A 23,092-nucleotide genomic window follows, 5' to 3' on the forward strand; every position below is an offset into this window, starting at 1 on the left:
GAAAGTGGGAAGAGAGCTGGGAATGGAAAAGTGGGAAAAAGCCTTGGAGAGAGTCAATTCATCTTCGTCCTGTGCCAGACTTAGCCTGATCCAGTTCAAAGTGGTCCACAGGACGGTAGCCCGGATGAGCAGGTTCTTTGAGGAGGTGGAGGATAGATGTGAGCAGTGTGGGGGTATCCCGGCTAACCATGTGCATATGTTCTGGGCATGTCCGTAGTTGAGGGGATTCTGGCAGGGATTTGCGGACGTTATGTCAGAAGTCCTGGAAGGGAGGGTAACCCCAAGTCCAGAACTGGCAATATTTGGGGTATTGGATGATCCGGGGGCCAGGGGGGGGGGGGGGGGGGGGGGGGGGGGGAGACCGATGACCTGGCCTTCTCCTCCCTCATGGCTCGGAGATGGATTTTGCTGGGATGGAGGTACTCGGAGCCCCAAGAGTCAGGTGTGTGGGTCAGCGATACGGCAGGGTTTCTCAGCCTGGAAAAAAATCAAGTTCACCCTGAGAGGATCAACTCAGGCGTTCGCCCAGAGATGGCAACTGTTCAGTTCATCGACTTCTTCAAAGAAAATTGAATGTCAGCAGCAAGGGGGTGGGGGGGGGGTGGAAGAAATTAGGAGGCATGGCAGTGTTAGATAAGGACAGGGAACTCAGTACACGGGTAATTAGGCAATAGGACGTGGGCAGTAGGGGACATTGTTTTTTAGGTTTTTTGCGTCCTTCGGCACACGCGGGTTTTTCTTTTTTTTAAAGAAATGTTAATGTTTTAAACTGTGAAAATTACAAATGCTTCAATAAAATATTTTCTAAAAAAAAGGTGAGGTGGATTGGCCATAAATTGCCCTTAGTGTCCAAAAAGGTTAGGTGGGGTTACTGGTTAAGGGGATAGGGTGGAGGTGTGGGCTTAAGTAGGGTGCTCTTTCCAAAGCCCGTGCAGACTCGATGAGCCGAATGGCTTCCATTTACACTGTAAATTCTATGATTTATGCTTGAAGTGCATATCAAAGGATTTATTTAATTGTGAATAAGGTGTTTGCCACTACCAGCCTTAAAACATTTTTTTTTAAGAGTACCCATTTATTTATTTTTTCCAATTAAGGGGCAATTTAGCACGGCCAATCCACCTAACCTGCACATCTTTGGGTTGAAACCCACGCAGACATGGGGAGAATGTGCAAACTCCACACGGACAGTGACCCAGGGCCGGGATTCGAACCCAGGTCCTCAGCGCCGCAGTCCCAGTGCTAACCGCTGCGCCACATGCTGCCCCTCTACCGGCCTTTTATTTTTATTTTTTTTAAGAGATACATTTCGAGTACCCAATTCTTTTTTTACAATTAAGGGGCAACTTAGTGTGGCCAATCCATATCTTTGGGTTGTGGGGGTGAAACCCACGCAAACACGGGGAGAATGTGCATACTCCACACAGTGACCCAGAGCCGGGGTTGAACCTGGGACCTCGGCACCGTGAGGCAGCAGTGCTAACTACTGCGCCATCGTGCTGCCCTCTACCAGCATTTTAATCAGTGAGTTCCAGGGCCTTACCACCCTCTGGGTTAAAAAAGTACTCAACTTCCCTTTAATCCTTCCACTTCAAAACTATGGCCACTGGTTATTGACTTCTCCATGAAGGGGAATAGGTCCTACCTATCCACTCTATCTAGCGCCCTCATATTATACACCTCAATTAAAATTTCCCATATCCTCCTTTGTTCTGAAGAAAACAACCCCAGTTTATCCAATCTTTCCTCATATTTAAAATTCTCGAGGGCAGTACGTTAGCCCTGCTGCTTCACGGCGCCGAGGTCCCAGGTTCGATCCCAGCTCTGGGTCACTGTCCGTGTGGAGTTTGCATATTCTCCCCGTGTTTGCGTGGGTTTCACCCCCACAACCCAAAGATGTGCTGGGTAGGTGGATTGGCCACCCTAAATTGCCCCTTAATTGGAAAAAATTAATTGGGTACTCTAAATTTATGAAAAAATAATATTTAAAATTCTCTATTCCTGGCAACCTTTCCTGGTACTCTCTCAATTCCTCCCTTGTAACACAGTGACCAGAACTGTGTGCTGTACTCTAGCTGTGTAAATGGGGAACAAATGTTTATGAAATGAAAATCACTTATTGTCACAAGTAGGCTTCAAATGAAGTTACTGTGAAAAGCCCCTAGTCACCACATTCCGGCACCTGTTCGGGGAGGTTGGTATGGGAATTGAACCGTGCTGCTGGCCTGCCTTGGTCAGCGATTTAGCCCAGTGCTAAACAGCATCAAACAAATGATGCACAATTTACATCGCATAAATCACATGACAAGGTGCCAGAAATTACACACAATCCTGACAGCTAATATCCTTCCCCAGGCTAATATTTGACAAGTATAACTTCTGTGAAAAGGTGTTACAGACTGTAACAAATAAGGTCCTCAACCTGGCCACAGGAACACAAGAAGGACATTCAGTTCCTCGAGTCAATCAGTGAAATCATAGCTGATCTGTTCCTCAACTCCTTTTGTCTTTGATTCATATTCCTTGATTCTGTTACCCAATGAAAATCTATCAACAAAGTAGGGCCCATTAGAGACCAACGTGACAATGTGTGTGTGGAGCCAGAAAATGTAGGGGAAGTTTTAAATGAGTACTTTGCATCTGTGTTAACTATGGGGAAGGATGATGAAGGCATAGAAGGGAGGGGTCTGTGATGTACTTGACAAATAAACATTGAGAGCGAGGAAGATTAACAGTTTTAGAGGGCTTAAAAGTGAATAAATCCCCAGGCCCAGATGAGATGTATCCCATGCTGTTGTGGGAGGCAGAGGCTCCGACAATAATTTTCAAATCTTCTCTGGCTGCAGAAGAGGTGTCATAGGACTGGAGGACAGCTAATGTAGTACCATTATTCAGGAAGGGAAGTAGAGAGAAACCAGGAAATTACAGGCCAGTGAGCCTAACTTCAGGGGTAGTGAATCTATTGGAAAAAAATTCTGAGGGACAGAATTAATCTCCACTTCAGGAGGCAAGAATAGTCAACATTGAGTCAAAGGGAGTCCATGTCGTACAAATTAGATTGAATTTTTTGAGGTGATCAGGTGTGTAGATGAGGGGGATGGCACGGTGGCGCAGTGGGTAGCATTGCTACTTCATGGCGCAGATGACCCAGGTTTGATCCCGGCCCCGTATCACGGTCTGTGGGGAGTTTAATAATAATAATCTTTATTGTCATAAGTAGGCTTGGATTAACACTGCAATGAAGTTACTGTGAAAAGCCCCTAGTCACCACATTCTGGCGCCTGTTCAGATATACAGAGGGAGAATTCAGAATGTCCAAATTACCTATCAGCAAGTTTTTTGGGACTTATGGGAGGAAACCCATGCAGACACGTGGAGAACGGGCAGACTCCGACAGTGACACAAGCCGGGAATCAAACCTGGGACCCTGGAGCTGTGAAGCAACACTACTAACCACTGTGTTGCCCTATTCCTAGGGAGCAGGGCAGGATTTAGAGATCAGGAAAGTTCCTCGGGAGCAGGGCAGGATTCAGAGATCAGGAAAGTACCATAGCGGGCAGGGCTGTATGCAGGGTCATACAGCGCCAGGGTCCCAGGTTCGATTCCCTGCTGGATCACTGTCTGTGCGGAGTCTGCATGGGTTTCCTCCGGGTGCTCCGGTTCCCTCCCATAAGTCCCCAAAAACTTGCTGATAGGTAATTTGGACATTCCTCCGGGTACTCCGGTTTCCTCTCACGGTCCAAAGATGTGCAGATTAGGTGGATTGGCCATGATAAGTTGCCCTTCGTGGTCAAAAAGGTTAGGAGGGGTTACTGGGATAGGGTGGAAGTGAGGGCTTAAGTGGGTCAGTGCAGACCCTTCTGCACTGTATGTTCTACATTACAGGACAATATAGACAAGTGGTTAGGACAGAATAGAGGGTGGCGCAGTGGGTTAGCCCTGCTGCCTCACGTTGCTGAGGTCCCAGGTTCAATCCCAGCACTGGGTCACTGTCTGTGTGGAGTTTGCACATTCTCCCCATGTTTGCGTGGGTTTCGCCCCACAATGTGACCGTTAGGTGGATTGGCCACGCTAAATTGCCCCTCAATTGGAAAAAATGAATTGGGTACTCTAAATTTATTTTTTAAAAATATGGTTACCAGAAGGACAGAATAGCACAAAACAGAATTTAACTGTGGAAAATGAGAGGTAATGCATTTTGGGAGGGCTAACAAGGCAATGAATGAATGGTAGGACCCTAGGAAATACAGAGGAACCTTGGTGTGCATGTCCATATATCCCTGAAGACAGCAGGACAGATAGATAAGGTGGTTAAGAAGGTATACGGAATACTTCCTGATTTCACTCCTGAATAGCCTGGCCCAAATTTTAAAATGACCACTGTTCTTAAAATTTTTTTTTTAAGAGTACCCAATTCATTTTTTCCAATTAAGGGGCAATTTAGTGTGGCCTATCCACCTACCTTGCACATTTTGGGGGCAAAACTCATGCAAACATGGGGAGAATGTGCAAACTCCACACGGACAGTGACCCAGAACCAGGATCAAACCTGGGACCTCTGCGCGTGAGGCAGCAGTGCTAACCACTGCGCCACCGTGCTGCCCCATGACTCCTGTTCTGGACTCCATCAGAGGAAATAATTTTGCTCCATTCACCCTATCAAATCTTTATCATTTTAAACACGTTTAACTGATCACCGTTCCATTTTCTACAAGCTCAAAAAAATACAAGCCAAGTTTATGCAATCTGTCCTCATAATGTAATGATAATGTAACCAGCCCCGAGGCCAAGCCCAGGAGGCTTCCAGTGCCCTAAACAGGGTCAAGGCAGTCTCAGAATGATCTCCGTCGAGCCTACAAATCCTGAAACGGGGCTCCTCAGACTGAAGCACCAACTTCATTGACTTCAGATGGAGCCGTGGGTTCGCCGAGTGGGAAGAGGGTGGACGGAAGCTGTAGCCTCTGGATGCTGATCGGGCTGCTGGACGCTGCACCGTCCCCTCCTGCTGGTATTGGAAGAGACGGAGGGAACCCAAGGCCGATCTCGGAGTAAGCTAGGAGGAGGCTCTGGGAAACGGTCCCTGATCTGGGCCGATAATCACCACCTTCATCACTTTGTTTCAGTGGCTTCTGGATGCTCCAATAATGACTCTGGCTGCTTTGGGTAGTGAGGATGAGGCGGCGGCTAGGCCACGGTTACCACGGCAACACACACGCCACATCCGGTCACAGCGGACCCGATGACGTCACGTCCGCATAGCAGGGCCGGCGGGTACCCGGATGTTGAGGCTCTTTGCTGACTTTCTCTCTCCCCTTGAGCATCACTCTCAGCCCTGTGTCTGACTGGTGGATATGGTCGGTCCGAGTCACAGCTATCAACAGTGAAAACCCCTGGAGATGCCGCCCACGAAAGACGAGGAGAGCGATGGGCCGCCCAGCCAGGTGGAGGACATGGAAATGGACGGAGAAGCCGTTAGGTTTGTGTGTGAGGCGGGAGCAGCCCGAGCGGGGTTTACATTAAACTGGAGTCGGCATCACGCAGATTTCCCCAACCTGTGTTACCCATCTCCTCAAAACAACATTCCTTGATCCCGCCGTCCTTCCAAGTCAAGAATTGTCTCCCCCCCCCCCCTCCCCCCGTCCGTGTGCCCCCCCATCCGATTCCACTCCTCCCCCCCCCCCCGATTTCCCCCTACCCGGCCCCCCGCCCCGATTTCCCCCCATCCGTGTGCCCCCCCCCGATTTCCCCCTACCCGGCCCCCCGCCCCGATTTCCCCCCATCCATGTGCCCCCCCGATTTCCCCCTATCCGTGTCCCCCCCTGATTTGCCCCATCCGTGTGCCCCCCCCCCGATTTCCCCGTACCCGGACCTCCCCTGATTTCCCCCATCCGTGTGCCCCCCCCGATTTCCCCCCTATCCGTGACCCACCCACTGATTTCCCCCCTATCCGTGCCCCCCCTGATTTTCCCCCCATCCGTGTGCCCCCCCACCGATTTTCCCCCATCCGTGTGCCCCACCCCTGATTTCCCCTACCCGGACCCCCCCTGATTTCCCCCATCCGTGTGCCCCTCTCGATTTCCCTCTACCTGGCCCACCCTGATTTCCCCCTATCCGTGTCCCCCCCGATTTCCCCCCTATCTGTGACCCACCCCCTGATTTACCCCCTATCCGTGACCCACCCCCTGATTTACCCCCTATCTGTGACCCACCCCCTGATTTACCGCCGATCAGTGTCCCACCCCCTGATTTGCCGCTATCCGTCCCCCCCCCCGATTTCTCTCTACCCATGCCCCCCCGATTTCCCCCTACCCATGTGCCCCCCTGACTTCTCCCTACCCATGCCCCCTTCCGATTTCCCCCTCCCCGGACCCACCTAGTTTCCTCTCTATCCGTGTCCCCACGATTTCCCATACCCGTGTCCCGCCCCCCCGATTTTCCCCCCACCCAGACCCGCCTGGTTTCCTCCCTATCAGTCCCCCCCATCCCCGATTTCCCCTATCCGTGTCCCCTCGATTTCCCATACCCGTGTCCCGCCCCCCCCTATTTACCCCCCCCCCCCAGACCCGCCTGGTTTCCTCCCTATCAGTCCCCCCCATCCCCGATTTCCCCTATCCGTGTCCCCTCGATTTCCCATACCCGTGTCCCCCTCGATTTCCCCACCTAACTTTGTCCCCCCATTTCCCCTACCCGTGCATCCTGATTTTCCCCCTGCCTCCCGATTTCCCCTCACCCCCGAATTCCCTCCTCACCCCGAATTCCCCCCTCACCCGTGTCCCCGATATCACCTTCAACCGTGCCCCCGATTTCCCCCTCGTGTCTCCTCCGATTTCCCCCTCATCCGTGTCCCTCATGATTTCCCCCTCACCCGTCACCCCTGATTTTCCCCCTCTCGTACACCCCCAATTTCTCCCCTTCTCCATCCCCCACCTCTCCCATCTCCAATTTATCCCCCTCTCTTCTACCCCCTACTCCAATCCATCTCCAACCTCCCATTCACCTAAAACGTTATTGAATATGTTGTCACCTCCCAAATCTTTGCCCTACGTTATTGAAATGCCATAAAAAATAGAAGCAGGAGAAGGCTATTTGTCCCTATGAACCTGCTCTGCCATTCATTATGATCATGGCTGATCATCCAACTCAATAGCCTTCCCCCCCCAAAAAAATCATTTGCTCCCTTTCGCCCAAAGAGCTATATCTGACTCATTGAAAACATACAATGTTTTGGTCTCCGCCACTTTCTGTGGTAGCGAATTCCACAGGCTCATCATTCTCTGTATGAAGAAATTTCCCCTCATCTCAGTCCAATGGGGCAGCACGGTGGTGCAGTGGTTTGCAATGTTGCTGCACAGCGGCAGCGACCCGGGTTCAATTCCGGCCTCGGGTGATTGATTGTGAGGAGTTTGCACTTTCTCCCCGTGTCTGCGTGGGTTTCCTCCGGCTGCTCCGGTTTCCTATCACAGCCCAAAGATGTGCGAGTCAGGTGGATTGGCCTTGCTAAATTGCCCCTTGGTGTCCAAAAGGTTAGGTGGGAATACTGGGTTATAGAGTGGAGGCATGGGCCTAGGTAGGGTGCCCTTTCCAAGAGTTGGCGCAGACTCGATGGGCCGAAAGGCCTCATTCTGCATTGTAAGGATTCTATAAATGGTTTACCCCGTATCATTAGAATGTGATCCTGGACACCCCGCCATCAGGAACATCTTCCTACATCTATCCTGTCTAGTTCTGTTGGAATTTGATAGGTTTCCAGGAGAACCCTACCTCATTCTTCTGCGCTCCAGCTAATATAATCCTAACGGACTCAATTTCCTCCCCCATGTCAGTCCTGCCATCCCAGGAATTAGTCTGGTAAACCTTCACTGCACTTCCTCTAGAGCAAGAACATCCTTCCTCACATAAGGAGACCAAAACTACACACAATATTTCCGATGTGGCCTTACCAAGGCCCTGTATAATTGCAGCAAGTCACCCCTGTTTCTGTATTCAAATCCTCTTGCTATGGAGGCCAACATACCATTTGCCTTCTTTTCCGCCTGCTGCATCTGCATGCTTCCCCTTCAGCAATTAATGTATGAGGACACCCAGGTCTCGTTGCACATTCCCCGTCTCTCAATTTATACTTATTCAGATAATAATTTGTCTTCCTGGTTTTGTTACTGAAGTGGATAGCCTACATTTATCCACATTATACTGCATCTGCCATTTGTTTGCACACTTGCTCAACTTGTCCAAATCACACTGAAGCACCTCTGCATCCTCCTCACAGCTCACCCTCCCACCCAGCTTTGTGTTATCTGTAAATTTGGATATTACATTTAGTTTCCTCATTTAAATCATTAACATATATTGTTATTATTTGGGATCCCAGCAGTACCTCACTAGTCACTGCCTGCTATTTGGAAAAAGACCAGTTTATTCCTACTCTTTGTTTCCTACCTGTCAACCAGTTTTCATTCCATCTCAATGCATTACCCCTAATCCCATGTGCTTTAATTTAAAAATAAATAAATTTAGAGTACCCAATTCATTATTTCCAATTAAGGGGCAATGTAGCATAGCCAATCCACCTACCCTGCACATCTTTGGGTTGTGGGGGAGAAACACGCGCAGTGTTGCCACATTCCCCTGATTTCCATACGAAGTTTTCTTCCGACCGGTATGACTGAAGTGATACCCCACTTCACTTCCCTTGCTTTATGTGCGTATGTGCTGATTGCTCATAACATTGACTGAGAGAGCTGTACGTTCTCTCTGTGTCCAATCAAGCATATGTATTTATTTTGTTTTTACCACTTGATGTTGATGATAGTTATATTAATATATGAATGGTTAAGCATATTCTATAACTCATTATGAAATAGTTAGCATGTATTAAATGTATTTGATCTTATTCAAGGATCATAGTTAGTGAACAAGCCTGATTTCAATTTTGTTCTCAGTGAGATGAAGGAGGCCCACTCAAGCAGCCCAATCACTAGCCTAGGTTGCCCATCACTGATCTAGGTGGTAGTGGTTGTAGGTTTGGAAGCTGCTACCTAAGTAACCTTGGTGAGTTCCTGCAATGCATCTTGTAGATGGTACCCACTGCTGCCAATGTTCGTTGGTGGTGGAGGGATTGATTGTTTGTGGAAAGGTTTACATTGTTATCTATTTAGAATTAGAATTTACAGTGCAGAAGGAGGCCATTGGAGTCTACACAAGCCCCAGAAAGAGCACCCAACCCAAGTCCACACCTCCACTCTATCCCCGTAACCCAGCAATGCTATCTAACTTTTGGACACAAAGGGCAATTTAGCGTGATCAATCCACCTAACCCGCACATCGTTGGACTGTGGGAGGAAACCGGAGCACCCGGAGGAAACCAATGCAGACATGCGGAAAATGTGCAGACTCCGCACAGACAGTGACCCAAGCTGGGAATCGAACCCGGGTCCCTGGCGCTGTGAAGCAACAGTGCTAACCACTGTGCTACTGTGCCACCCCTTGTTGGATTGAGTGCTGACTGCACTGTTGCTGATCCCTGGCCTGGGAATGCTTGTTGAGACTGACACAGTGATAGCAATGAATTCCATTGACCTTTTCAGCTGTCTATCTCTCCCTCTCTGCGTGCTCCCTCATGTTCTTGAACTCACTGACTCGTCTCATCCCACCCCCCATCAACTCTTTTGCTCTAATTTTTCTCCTTACTCCCCAACATAGCAGTAGCACGGACCTCTCCGAGATCTTGAAGGAAGGAACAAAGGAGTCTCACGATCAAGCAGAGAACACTCAATTTGTGAAGGAGTTCCTGAAAGGCAAGATTCGCCGAGAACTGTTTGAGGTGGGGCTGATCATGGTCTGTGTGCTTCAACAGTCAGGTTTTGTGGACTTCGTTGCAGATTGGTTGTGTCGCAAGAGATGCATAGCAACAAATGTGGATAGAGAAAGGGTGACACTGGGACATAATAGGTTTATGCCACCAGGAATAATTGTGGGGAGAGTGTGGGAGAATTGACCCATTGACCTGTGCAGGATGTGGATGCTTCATTGTGTAGTTACATGAATATTGATTGTTCTGGAAGGGCTCAGCTCAGCACATCACTGTTTAAATGGATCTATTTGTTGTCAAAGATACAGAATGTCATTATGCAAACGGTGGATGAATTACCCACGTTCCATCACTGCCAGTCACCCAGACCCCGGCACTCTGACCTGCTGCCGGTCACCCAGACCCCGGCACTCGGGCCTGCTGCCGGTCACCCAGACCCCGGGACTCTGACCTGCTGCCGGTCACCCAGACCCCGGCACTCGGGCCTGCTGCCGGTCACCCAGACCCCGGGACTCTGACCTACTGCCGGTCACTCAGACCCTGGCACTCTGACCTGCTGTCAGTCACCCAGACCCCAGCACTCGGACCTGCTGCCAGTCACTCAGATCCCGGCACTCTGACCTGCTGCTGGTCACTCAGACCCTGGCACTCGGACCTGCTGCCAGTCACTCAGACCCCGGCACTCTGACTTGCTGTCGGTCACCCAGATCCCGGCACTCGGACCTGCTGCCGGTCACTCAGACCCCAGCACACTGACCTGCTGCCGGCCACTCAGACCCCAGCACACTGACCTGCTGCTGGTCACCCAGACCCCGGGACTCTGACCTGCTGCCGGTCACCCAGACCCCGGCACTCGGGCCTGCTGCCGGTCACCCAGACCCCGGGACTCTGACCTACTGCCGGTCACTCAGACCCTGGCACTCTGACCTGCTGTCAGTCACCCAGACCCCAGCACTCGGACCTGCTGCCAGTCACTCAGATCCCGGCACTCTGACCTGCTGCTGGTCACTCAGACCCTGGCACTCGGACCTGCTGCCAGTCACTCAGACCCCGGCACTCTGACTTGCTGTCGGTCACCCAGATCCCGGCACTCGGACCTGCTGCCGGTCACTCAGACCCCAGCACACTGACCTGCTGCCGGCCACTCAGACCCCAGCACACTGACCTGCTGCTGGTCACTCAGACCCCGGCACTCTGACCTCCTGCCAGTCACCCAGACCCCAGCACTTGGCCTGCTGCCGGCCACTCAGACCCCAGCACACTGACCTGCTGCTGGTCACTCAGACCCCGGCACTCTGACCTCCTGCCAGTCACCCAGACCCCAGCACTCGGACCTGCTGCCGGTCACTCAGACCCCGGAACTCTGACTTGCTGTCGGTCACCCAGACCCCGGCACACTAACCTGCTGCCGGTCACTCAGACCCCGGCACTCTGACCTGCTGCCGGTCACCCAGACCCCGGCACTCGGACCTCCTGTCAGTCACCCAGTCCCCAGCACTCTGACCTGCTGTCGGTCACTCAGACCCCAGCACTCGGCCTGCTGCCGGTCACTCAGACCCCAGCACTCTGACCTCCTGTCAGTCACCCAGACCCCGGCACTCGGACCTGCTGTCAGTCACTCAGACCCCGGCACTCAGACCTGCTGTTGGTCACCCAGACCCCGGCTCTCGGACCTGCTCTCGGTCATCCAGACCCCAGCACTCGGACCTGCTGTCGGTCACTCAGGCCCCAGCACACTGACCTGCTGTCGGTCACTCAGACCCCGGCACTCGGACCTGCTGTCGGTCACCCAGACTCCGGCACTCGGACCTGCTGTCAGTCACCCAGACTCCGGCACTCTGACCTGCTGTCGGTCACTCAGACCCCAGCACACTGACCTGCTCTCGGTCATCCAGACTCCGGCACTCGGACCTGCTTCCGGTCACTCAGACCCCGGCACTCTGACCTGCTGTCGGTCACTCAGACCCCTGCACTCGGACCTGCTGTCGGTCACCCAGACTCCGGCACTCGGACCTGCTTCCGGTCACCCAGACCCCGGCACTCTGACCTGCTGCCAGTCACCCAGACCCCGGCACTCTGACCTGCTGCCAGTCACTCAGACCCCGGCACTCAGGCCTGCTGTCGGTCACTCAGACCCCAGCACTCGGACCTGCTGCCGGTCACTCAGACCCCGGCACTCTGACCTGCTGTCAGTCACCCAGACCCCGGCACTCGGGCCTGCTGTCGGTCACTCAGACCCCAGCACTTGGACCTGCTGTCAGTCATCCAGACTCCGGCACTCGGAACTGCTGCCGGTCACCCAGACTCCGGCACTCGGACCTGCTGCCGGTCAGCCAGACCCCAGCACTCTGACCTGCTGTCGGTCACTCAAACCCCAACACTTTGACCTGCTGCCGGTCACCCAGACCCCGGCACTTGGACCTGCTGCCAGTCACCCAGACCCCGGCACTCTGACCTGCTGCCGGTCACCCAGACCCCAGCACTCTGACCTGCTGTCGGTCCCTCAGACCCCAGCACACTGACCTGCTGTCGGTCACCCAGACTCCGGCACTCTGACCTGCTGCCGGTCACCCAGACCCCGGCACTCGGGCCTGCTGCCGGTCACCCAGACCCCGGGACTCTGACCTGCTGCCGGTCACCCAGACCCCGGCACTCGGGCCTGCTGCCGGTCACCCAGACCCCGGGACTCTGACCTACTGCCGGTCACTCAGACCCTGGCACTCTGACCTGCTGTCAGTCACCCAGACCCCAGCACTCGGACCTGCTGCCAGTCACTCAGATCCCGGCACTCTGACCTGCTGCTGGTCACTCAGACCCTGGCACTCGGACCTGCTGCCAGTCACTCAGACCCCGGCACTCTGACTTGCTGTCGGTCACCCAGATCCCGGCACTCGGACCTGCTGCCGGTCACTCAGACCCCAGCACACTGACCTGCTGCCGGCCACTCAGACCCCAGCACACTGACCTGCTGCTGGTCACTCAGACCCCGGCACTCTGACCTCCTGCCAGTCACCCAGACCCCGGCACTCGGCCTGCTGCCGGCCACTCAGACCCCAGCACACTGACCTGCTGCTGGTCACTCAGACCCCGGCACTCTGACCTCCTGCCAGTCACCCAGACCCCAGCACTCGGACCTGCTGCCGGTCACTCAGACCCCGGCACTCTGACTTGCTGTCGGTCACCCAGATCCCGGCACTCGGACCTGCTGCCGGTCACTCAGACCCCAGCACTTGGACCTGCTGCCAGTCACCCAGACCCCGGCACTCTGACCTGCTGTCAGTCATCCAGACTCCGGCACTCGGAACTGCTGCCGGTCACCCAGACTCCGGCACTCGGACCTGCTGCCGGTCAGCCAGACCCCAGCACTCTGACCTGCTGTCGGTCACTCAAACCCCAACACTTTGACCTGCTGCCGGTCACCCAGACCCCGGCACTTGGACCTGCTGCCAGTCACCCAGACCCCGGCACTCTGACCTGCTGCCGGTCACCCAGACCCCAGCACTCTGACCTGCTGTCGGTCCCTCAGACCCCAGCACACTGACCTGCTGTCGGTCACCCAGACTCCGGCACTCTGACCTGCTGCCGGTCACCCAGACCCCGGCACTCGGGCCTGCTGCCGGTCACCCAGACCCCGGGACTCTGACCTGCTGCCGGTCACCCAGACCCCGGCACTCGGGCCTGCTGCCGGTCACCCAGACCCCGGGACTCTGACCTACTGCCGGTCACTCAGACCCTGGCACTCTGACCTGCTGTCAGTCACCCAGACCCCAGCACTCGGACCTGCTGCCAGTCACTCAGATCCCGGCACTCTGACCTGCTGCTGGTCACTCAGACCCTGGCACTCGGACCTGCTGCCAGTCACTCAGACCCCGGCACTCTGACTTGCTGTCGGTCACCCAGATCCCGGCACTCGGACCTGCTGCCGGTCACTCAGACCCCAGCACACTGACCTGCTGCCGGCCACTCAGACCCCAGCACACTGACCTGCTGCTGGTCACTCAGACCCCGGCACTCTGACCTCCTGCCAGTCACCCAGACCCCAGCACTCGGCCTGCTGCCGGCCACTCAGACCCCAGCACACTGACCTGCTGCTGGTCACTCAGACCCCGGCACTCTGACCTCCTGCCAGTCACCCAGACCCCAGCACTCGGACCTGCTGCCGGTCACTCAGACCCCGGAACTCTGACTTGCTGTCGGTCACCCAGACCCCGGCACACTAACCTGCTGCCGGTCACTCAGACCCCGGCACTCTGACCTGCTGCCGGTCACCCAGACCCCGGCACTCGGACCTCCTGTCAGTCACCCAGTCCCCAGCACGTTGACCTGCTGTCGGTCACTCAGACCCCAGCACTCGGCCTGCTGCCGGTCACTCAGACCCCAGCACTCTGACCTCCTGTCAGTCACCCAGACCCCGGCACTCGGACCTGCTGTCAGTCACTCAGACCCCGGCACTCAGACCTGCTGTTGGTCACCCAGACCCCGGCTCTCGGACCTGCTCTTGGTCATCCAGACCCCAGCACTCGGACCTGCTGCCGGTCACCCAGACTCCGGCACTCGGACCTGCTGCCAGTCACCCAGACCCCGGCACTCAGACCTGCTGTCGGTCACTCAGACCCCGGCACTCGGACCTGCTGCCGGTCACCCAGACCCCAGCACTCTGACCTGCTGTCGGTCACTCAGACCCCAGCACACTGACCTGCTGTCGGTCACTCAGACCCCAGCACACTGACCTGCTGTCGGTCACTCAGACCCCGGCACTCGGACCTGCTGTCGGTCACCCAGACTCCGGCACTCGGACCTGCTGTCAGTCACCCAGACTCCGGCACTCTGACCTGCTGTCGGTCACTCAGACCCCAGCACACTGACCTGCTCTCGGTCATCCAGACTCCGGCACTCGGACCTGCTTCCGGTCACTCAGACCCCGGCACTCTGACCTGCTGTCGGTCACTCAGACCCCTGCACTCGGACCTGCTGTCGGTCACCCAGACTCCGGCACTCGGACCTGCTTCCGGTCACCCAGACCCCGGCACTCTGACCTGCTGTCGGTCACTCAGACCCCTGCACTCGGACCTGCTGTCGGTCACCCAGACTCCGGCACTCGGACCTGCTTCCGGTCACCCAGACCCCGGCACTCTGACCTGCTGCCAGTCACCCAGACCCCGGCACTCTGACCTGCTGCCAGTCACTCAGACCCCGGCACTCGGGCCTGCTGTCGGTCACTCAGACCCCAGCACTCGGACCTGCTGCCGGTCACTCAGACCCCGGCACTCTGACCTGCTGTCAGTCACCCAGACCCCGGCACTCGGGCCTGCTGTCGGTCACTCAGACCCCAGCACTTGGACCTGCTGCCAGTCACCCAGACCCCGGCACTCTGACCTGCTGTCAGTCATCCAGACTCCGGCACTCGGAACTGCTGCCGGTCACCCAGACTCCGGCACTCGGACCTGCTGCCGGTCAGCCAGACCCCAGCACTCTGACCTGCTGTCGGTCACTCAAACCCCAACACTTTGACCTGCTGCCGGTCACCCAGACCCCGGCACTTGGACCTGCTGCCAGTCACCCAGACCCCGGCACTCTGACCTGCTGCCGGTCACCCAGACCCCAGCACTCTGACCTGCTGTCGGTCCCTCAGACCCCAGCACACTGACCTGCTGTCGGTCACCCAGACTCCGGCACTCGGACCTGCTGTCAGTCACTCAGACTCCGGCACTCTGACCTGCTGTCGGTCACTCAGACCCCAGCACACTGACCTGCTCTCGGTCATCCAGACTCCGGCACTCGGACCTGCTGTCGGTCACCCAGACTCCGGCACTCGGACCTGCTGTCGGTCACTCAGACCCCGGCACTCGGTCCTGCTGCCGGTCACTCAGACCCCGGCACTCTGACCTGCTGTCAGTCACCCAGACCCCGGCACTCTGACCTGCTGTCGGTCACTCAGACCCCTGCACTCGGACCTGCTGTCGGTCACTCAGACTCCGGCACTCGGACCTGCTTCCGGTCACTCAGACCCCGGCACTCGGTCCTGCTGCCGGTCACTCAGACCCCGGCACTCTGACCTGCTGTCAGTCACCCAGACCCCGGCACTCGGGCCTGCTGTCGGTCACTCAGACCCCGGCACTCGGACCTGCTTCCGGTCACTCAGACCCCGGCACTCGGTCCTGCTGCCGGTCACTCAGACCCCGGCACTCTGACCTGCTGTCAGTCACCCAGACCCCGGCACTCGGTCCTGCTGCCGGTCACCCAGACCCCGGCACTCTGACCTGCTGTCAGTCACCCAGACCCCGGCACTCGGGCCTGCTGTCGGTCACCCAGACCCCGGCACTCGGACCTGCTTCCGGTCACTCAGACCCCGGCACTCGGTCCTGCTGCCGGTCACCCAGACCCCAGCACTCTGACCTACTGCCGGTCACTCAGACCCCGGCACTCTGACCTGCTGCCGGTCACCCAGACCCCAGCACTCTGACCTACTGCCGGTCACTCAGACCCCGGCACTCGGACCTACTGCCGGTCACTCAGACCCCGGCACTCTGACCTGCTGCCAGTCACCCAGACCCCAGCACTCTGACCGGCTGCCGTTCACCCAGACCCCAGCACTCTGACCTGCTGTCAGTCATCCAGACTCCGGCACTCGGAACTGCTGCCGGTCACCCAGACCCCAGCACTCTGACCTGCTGTCGGTCACTCAAACCCCAACACTTTGACCTGCTGCCGGTCACCCAGACCCCGGCACTTGGACCTGCTGCCGGTCACCCAGACCCAGGCACTCGGACCTGCTGCTGGTCACCCAGACCCCGGCACTCGGACCTGCTGCCAGTCACCCAGACCCCAGCACTCTGACCTGCTGTCGGTCACTCAAACCCCAACACTTTGACCTGCTGCCGGTCACCCAGACCCCGGCACTTGGACCTGCTGCCGGTCACCCAGACCCCGGCACTCGGACCTGCTGCTGGTCACCCAGACCCCGGCACTCGGACCTGCTGCTGGTCACCCAGACCCCGGCACTCGGACCTGCTGCCAGTCACCCAGACCCCGGCACTCTGACCTGCTGTCAGTCATCCAGACTCCGGCACTCGGAACTGCTGCCGGTCACCCAGACCCCGGCACTCGGACCTGCTGCCAGTCACCCAGACCCCAGCACTCTGACCTGCTGTCGGTCACTCAAACCCCAACACTTTGACCTGCTGCCGGTCACCCAGACCCCGGCACTTGGACCTGCTGCCAGTCACTCCGACCCCGGCACTCGGACCTGCTGCCGGTCACTCAGACCCAGGCACTCGGACCTGCTGCTGGTCACCCAGACCCCGGCACTCGGACCTGCTGCCAGTCACCCAGACCCCAGCACTCTGACCTGCTGCCGGTCACTCAGACCCCGGCACTCGGACCTGCTGCCGGTCACTCAGACCCCGGCATTCGGACCTGCTGTCGGTCACCCAGACCCCGGCACTCTTGACCTGCTTCCGGTCACCCAGACTCCAGCATTATGACCTGTCATTTGAATCCACTTGGAATGGGGGATGAGTTGACCGTCCATGGGGCTTGTAAGGTTTTAATCTTTCTGCCCCACGAGAATTGGCTGTTTCGAGATCTCTATTCCTTTAAGCTGTTTGCTACTTAAACAGTTGGAACATTTGCTTGTTTATTTGACCTGATGGCCTAATAACTAATAGCATCAGGCTGTGTAGAACAGAGGTAGAGTTATGAAGGCACCAGGCTTAATATTTGGCTTCTTAGTAAACATGCATTTTATGTTTAGATTCGATGTGTCAATTGAGGCTCAAAAGCTATCGTTTTCACCTTAGTTGATTGCTTGTGCATTCAATTCCTCTGCCAGAACTTCACATAAATCTAGGCTGAACTTCAGTGCAATTACAGAGTAAGTACTGCACTGTTGGGGATCAGAACTCATGGAGTACTGCACTGTTGGAGGGTCAGTGCTGAGAGAGTGCTGCACTGTTGGAGGGGCAGTAGTAGTGAGCAAGCGCTGCATTGGAGGGAGGGGGACCACAGTTGAAGGTTCAGCGCCGTGGGGCAGCCATATGGCCCGTGTGTTGGCCCACATGGTCAGTGAGGCAGCGCGGGGTAGGGGCAATGCACAGTCGGTGGGTCGCAGCTGTGATGCGTGTTCTACACGATCAGAGGTTGATTGATGTGGGGACGCCACATGATGAGTGGGTTGGGGCTGTGGGGGGCACACGGCAGAGATTCAATGATTTGGGGGCGCAACACGGTGAATGGGTTGGTGCTCTGGGGGGATGCCACATGGTTGGATATGCCGTCTTTCAGACGAGCCGTTTAAACTGAAGTGCAGTCTGTCCTCTCAGGTGGCTAATATTTATCTCCGAACCAACGCCACAAAAACAGATTATGTGGTCTTTTTCACATTGCTGTTTGTGGATCTTGCTTTGCACAAATTGCTGCTCATTTCCTGCATCAAAATAGTGACTATACTTCAAATGCTCTTTATTGTCCATAAAACACTTTGGGCTGTCCTGAGACATGAAAAGGCACTGGAAAAGTGTAAATCTTTACAAATCCCTGTTTTAAAAGTCCTTCTGCTTTAGTGTCCTGGATACAATCCGGCCAGTCTATGCATTTAGGATTGGAATTTTGGTTTTGTGCAGGCTTCGAGTGGAGCAGACGCTTTTGTTTGTCATCGGTCTCCCACTGGCTGCAGAGGTTGGGGAGAGGGAAGCAGCAGGAGGGACTGGGAGAGTTTTTTAAATTTAGAGTACCCAATTCTTTTTTTCCTAATTAAGGGGCAATTTAGCGTGGTGAATCTACCTACCCTGCACATCTTTGGGTTGTGGGGGTGAGACCCACACAGACATGGGGATAATGTGCAAACTCCACAGAGACAGTGACCCAGGGCCCAGCCCAGGTCCTCGGCGCCATGAGGCAGCAATGCTAACACTGCGCCACCGTGCTGCTCCTGGGACTGGGAGAAATAAGTGAGGGTCAAGGAGCAGGAATCAAGAAGAAAGAATTAGCATATTTAAAAAAAATATATATAATTTAAACGACCCAATTCTATTTTTTTCCAGTTAAGGGGCAAATTAGCATGGACAATCCACCTTTGGGTTTGTGGGGATGAGACCCACGCAGACACGGGGAGAATGTGCAAACTCCACATAGACAGTGACCTGGGTCCTCAGCACCGTGAGGTAGCAGTGCTAACCACTGCCACCAGCTGCCCAAGCGTATTTCTTTAGGTTTATTGATTGTACATTACAAATTTGCCGTTTTTCAACTTATGGGGTGTAGCGTTTTAAAAACTTTTCCTGAGACATTCGGTCCTACAGAACGTAACTGCAGCTTTTACATTGGTTGTATTGGGCAAATCAGATTTGCTTAACATTTGAATTAAAGTTGTATTTTTCAGGAATGTAGCTACAACATTAAGTGAGGAATTACCATGTAAGGATTAGGGGCAAGTCCGTTGTGATGTGAATGTGGTGGATGAGATGCTTGTCAGAAGAGAGTGGTCATTGTGCAGTCTTAATTCCAAGTATGTTTTGAATCTATTGCATTTGGACTGGGGCTGGATAACATTGCAACACTGGGCCTCAGCAGCCTGGGCTGGGAATCCATCAGAGCTTTTTAGTGGCCATTGACCCCCATTGGAAAGGCCAAGGATGAGGACAGAGTTAAATTTAACTTTGATGTCCCATTTCCCCATCATGTAACTTACCAACACTCGTCATGCACATGAAGGCCACTAAGGCTGAGGTACTGGGGGATAGCAGGTGCTTCTGGGAGGAGGATAGCCAATCAGCAAAGCTAACTGGGAATTGGTGTCCTGAGCTATTCTATTATTGTTGCTACCTTGTGTTACAGTTGGGCACGGTCGCCCTCTACTTCACCTATTCTGCCCTGGAGGAGGAAATGGATAAAAATGCAGAACATCCTGGCTTTGCTCCCCTTTACTTCCCGCTTGAGCTACATCGCAAGGATGCTCTAGCCAAGGACCTGGAGTACTTCTATGGGGAAGATTGGCAGGACCAGATCAAATGTTCAGAGGCCACAACAAGATATGTAGAGCGGATCCATCACATCGGGGAGCATGAACCTGAACTGCTAGCAGCACATGCCTATACACGTTACATGGGTGATCTGTCAGGGGGACAGGTGTTGAAGAAAGTGGCACAAAGAGCCTTGCATTTGCCAAGCACTGGTGAGGGTGTGTGGTTCTACACATTTGACAATATTTCCAACCCTGCTCGCTTCAAGCAATTGTACCGATCACGGTTGAACACTTTGGAGACAAGCAATGAGACCAGGGAGAGGATTGTTGAGGAGGCCAACCGAGCCTTTCGCTTCAACATGGAGGTGAGCGTGACTGAGGGCTGTTAATGAGGAGCTCGATTTCCACTCCCAAACTTAGTGTGGCCTTGTTCTGCCTCACCTGAACAGTTGTGTCATATGGCACAGCCAGTTAGGGAGCAGCAAGATCCAGAATAATTTCACAAAGTAAGGCTCTACCATGTAATAAAATGCAGAAAATCAGGAATAGAAACTGACAAACCTCTCTTTGTTGGATTACTCCCTGATTCCGAAGTGTCTCATCACAAACCTTGCCCACCTTTCTTTTTATTTTAATTTTTAAATTTTTAAATAAATTTAGTGTACCCAATTCATTTTTTCCAATTTAGCGTGGCCAATTCACCTATTCTGCACATCTTTGGGTTGTGGGGGTGAAACCCACGCAAACACGGGGAGAATGTGCTAACTCCTCGCGGACAGTGACCCAGAGCTGGGATCCAACCTGGGACCTCGGCGCCGTGAGGCAGCAGGGCTAACCCACTGTGCCACCGTGCTACCCTTGCCCACTTTTTCCAGTTTCTGCCGTAATTATGATTTCCAGTGGGGTTTTTTTCTCTTTACTCCTTTATCCATGTTGCAGGAATTCAAACAATTGGAGCCATCAACCCTGTGCTCACTGACCTACAGGCCATCCAGTTAAGCAAGCCTTGATTTTTAAAATTCTTAATTTTGTTGAATGTGAATTTTGTGTAACAAGGAGGAACAAATTTCCGATATGTCCCCTCAGACAACTGAATACTGTATTTGTAATGGTGAGGGGGCTCTTTGAGCTTTGCAGAGACCTGTATTGATGTTTTCTGGAACTTCTAGTGGCTGTGAGACAGGCAGCCTCAAGTGTTACGTTGAGTATGTTGTGTTATGTAATTTGGAATAACACAAGCTGCCACTTGAAGCAGTTTTGAGTAAAAGATGCTCCAGAGTTTGAAGTGAGTTCAATGTGTTTTATTGAACTATTAGCACAGTTCTCAATGAGTTTGACTCTCTGCTAATCTAAATGTAGTAACTCAGTCTAACTGAACCAGCCTTGCTCTAAGCCACGTGCTGGGGTGTGATGCTGAGGATATACCCTGTCTCACTCTTGTTGTTGGTCTGTGGAAAGAGGCGGGGGTGAGTGCCTCATCCCTTTTATAGTGAGACACCCGAGTGTCCTGACTGCTCATTGGTCGTGTCCTATGCATATCATGACTGAGTAAACCCATGATGCTTCTCTGCAGTTAAAATAACCTCTGCTGATTGTCAGCTTTGTTTCCAAAGGTCCTATCTATCCAAATGCACATTCTGTATTGAAAGATTCTGCTAATAACCAGTCCACTTTAATTTTTTCTCTGATCACAAATTCCCACAGGTTTTTGAGGAATTGGATAAGTTTGGAAAAACACTGGGGGAAGTGGTGCAGGCCTCTGGAGTCCCGCTCCATGATGGGAAAGGAGATGCCCGGAAGTGCCCATTCTATGCTGCAGAAGGTACATGAGCTTGGAATGTGGGTACCATTCAGAGAGAAATGTAATTTGGCTGGGGGGTGGGGCGCAGAGGGATAGGGCAGAGTGAAGAGAGAGAAGGAAGGAGTTCCGACTGTGATTGGGTGAGAATGGAGGGTATCCCAGACTGTGGTAAATAAAGAACGATTGGGGAAATGATGGAAGGGGTCCCAGACTTTGAAGGAGAATGGTTCAGGGATTCCACAAATTAGCACAGCAATTAAATGAAAAGTAGATGCTTCAGTGGACTATCACAGCAGCTGAACAATGATTAACCTCTGTCAAACTTCAGCCTCTGGAAATGATTGGGCATTTGGAGACCACCAATGGAAGTGTTTCCCTCTGTCCTGAGTTGGTCCATTTTATACCAAGTGGCCAACTCCCGAACATCTGAACAAGTAACTGAGAACCCAAGCTGACAGGAAACTGCTGGCACCGGTGGGTGAGAGAGCCTGCTGATGTTGGTGTGGACTTGTATACCCTGGTCTGTATTTCTATGATGTGATGTCCCAGGAATGTATACTGCAGGTCTATGTAATTAACCATGGTACATGAAACTCTGCCTCTTGATTAATCCTTTGGCTGTCTTTCTCTCCAGGCAATTCCATTGGCGGTGAAACTGGATGCCCGTTACACTCTGTGATGGCCATCGTGCAGAGCTGTCCGTTTCAGTTTGTCCTAGCTGCTCTTCTGGCGCTCACTGCTGGCTGGTATCTGCTGTGAGGATTACAGCCATAAACAAGACTGTCCAACCCAAGTGATGCAAACCTCTCCCCAATGTAACACCCCAATCCTCGCCTCCTTACCCAAAGAAGTAGTTGATCTGTGGGAATGGAGACTGAACACCTATTTCAACTCTCCTCTCCTTTTGCAGCATTTGGCCTTGGACGTGGGCCCATGAAAGCTCTGCTAAGTATTGTGTTTAATTAGTGTTCAGCTATGCACCACTTGATAACTAATGCCACTGTCTGAGCAAGGTGTAAATATAATTGGTTTGGCATGCAGAATCCCACCTGTGATTGCCTCCTTGAATTGTATACAGTGTTCTCATTGTCACTGCTAGCAGCTGTTTTTGGAGAAACTATGATTTTCCCATTCATTTTGAAGGAACACAACTGGTTAATGTAATTGATCAGAGAACCTGAGACAGACACATCCCAATATGTACCTCACAGACAGGAACATGTATCTAACCATACTGACCTCACTGTGAGATGGAGAATTATTGGTAAATTCAGGTTCAACACTTGCCTCCCTGTGGATCCAGGCCGAGATACCTGGATTCATTTCCTTGGTGTTGCCTGGTTGGGATGCAATTATATGCAACATCTGTGTGAACTTCCACTTTCTTTAATCAGTGATTGGACCTGAATAATCTCAGTAAGTTTGCTCTTTATTCACTGTATTTATGCATTTGATTATTAAATGTTCTATCAAGTTTCTGGAAAAATGTCCTTATTTACCCTGACCGAATTGTGTATAGAAA

The 23,092-nt window shown here is 53.6% G+C and overlaps 1 protein-coding gene across 2 annotated transcripts; it reads left to right on the forward strand.

Moving 5' to 3' along the window:
* Positions 1-5,247: 5,247 nt before the first annotated feature.
* Positions 5,248-23,056, forward strand: LOC140394290 (heme oxygenase 2-like). Of its 2 annotated transcripts, none has more exons than XM_072481387.1 (5): positions 5,248-5,476; positions 9,703-9,820; positions 19,643-20,134; positions 21,474-21,591; positions 22,205-23,056. In XM_072481387.1, exons 1-5 carry the CDS (start codon positions 5,397-5,399, stop codon positions 22,327-22,329), a joined length of 933 nt encoding a protein of 310 aa, XP_072337488.1. In that variant the 5' UTR covers positions 5,248-5,396; the 3' UTR covers positions 22,330-23,056. The 2 variants fall into 2 exon arrangements, with proteins under 2 accessions (XP_072337488.1, XP_072337487.1); XM_072481386.1 differs by having other exon boundaries at positions 5,249-5,476; positions 9,700-9,820.
* The last annotated feature ends 36 nt before the right edge of the window (positions 23,057-23,092 follow it).

The sequence above is a fragment of the Scyliorhinus torazame genome, chromosome 17 (genome assembly GCF_047496885.1).
Source record: "Scyliorhinus torazame isolate Kashiwa2021f chromosome 17, sScyTor2.1, whole genome shotgun sequence".
Lineage (NCBI taxonomy): Eukaryota > Metazoa > Chordata > Chondrichthyes > Carcharhiniformes > Scyliorhinidae > Scyliorhinus > Scyliorhinus torazame.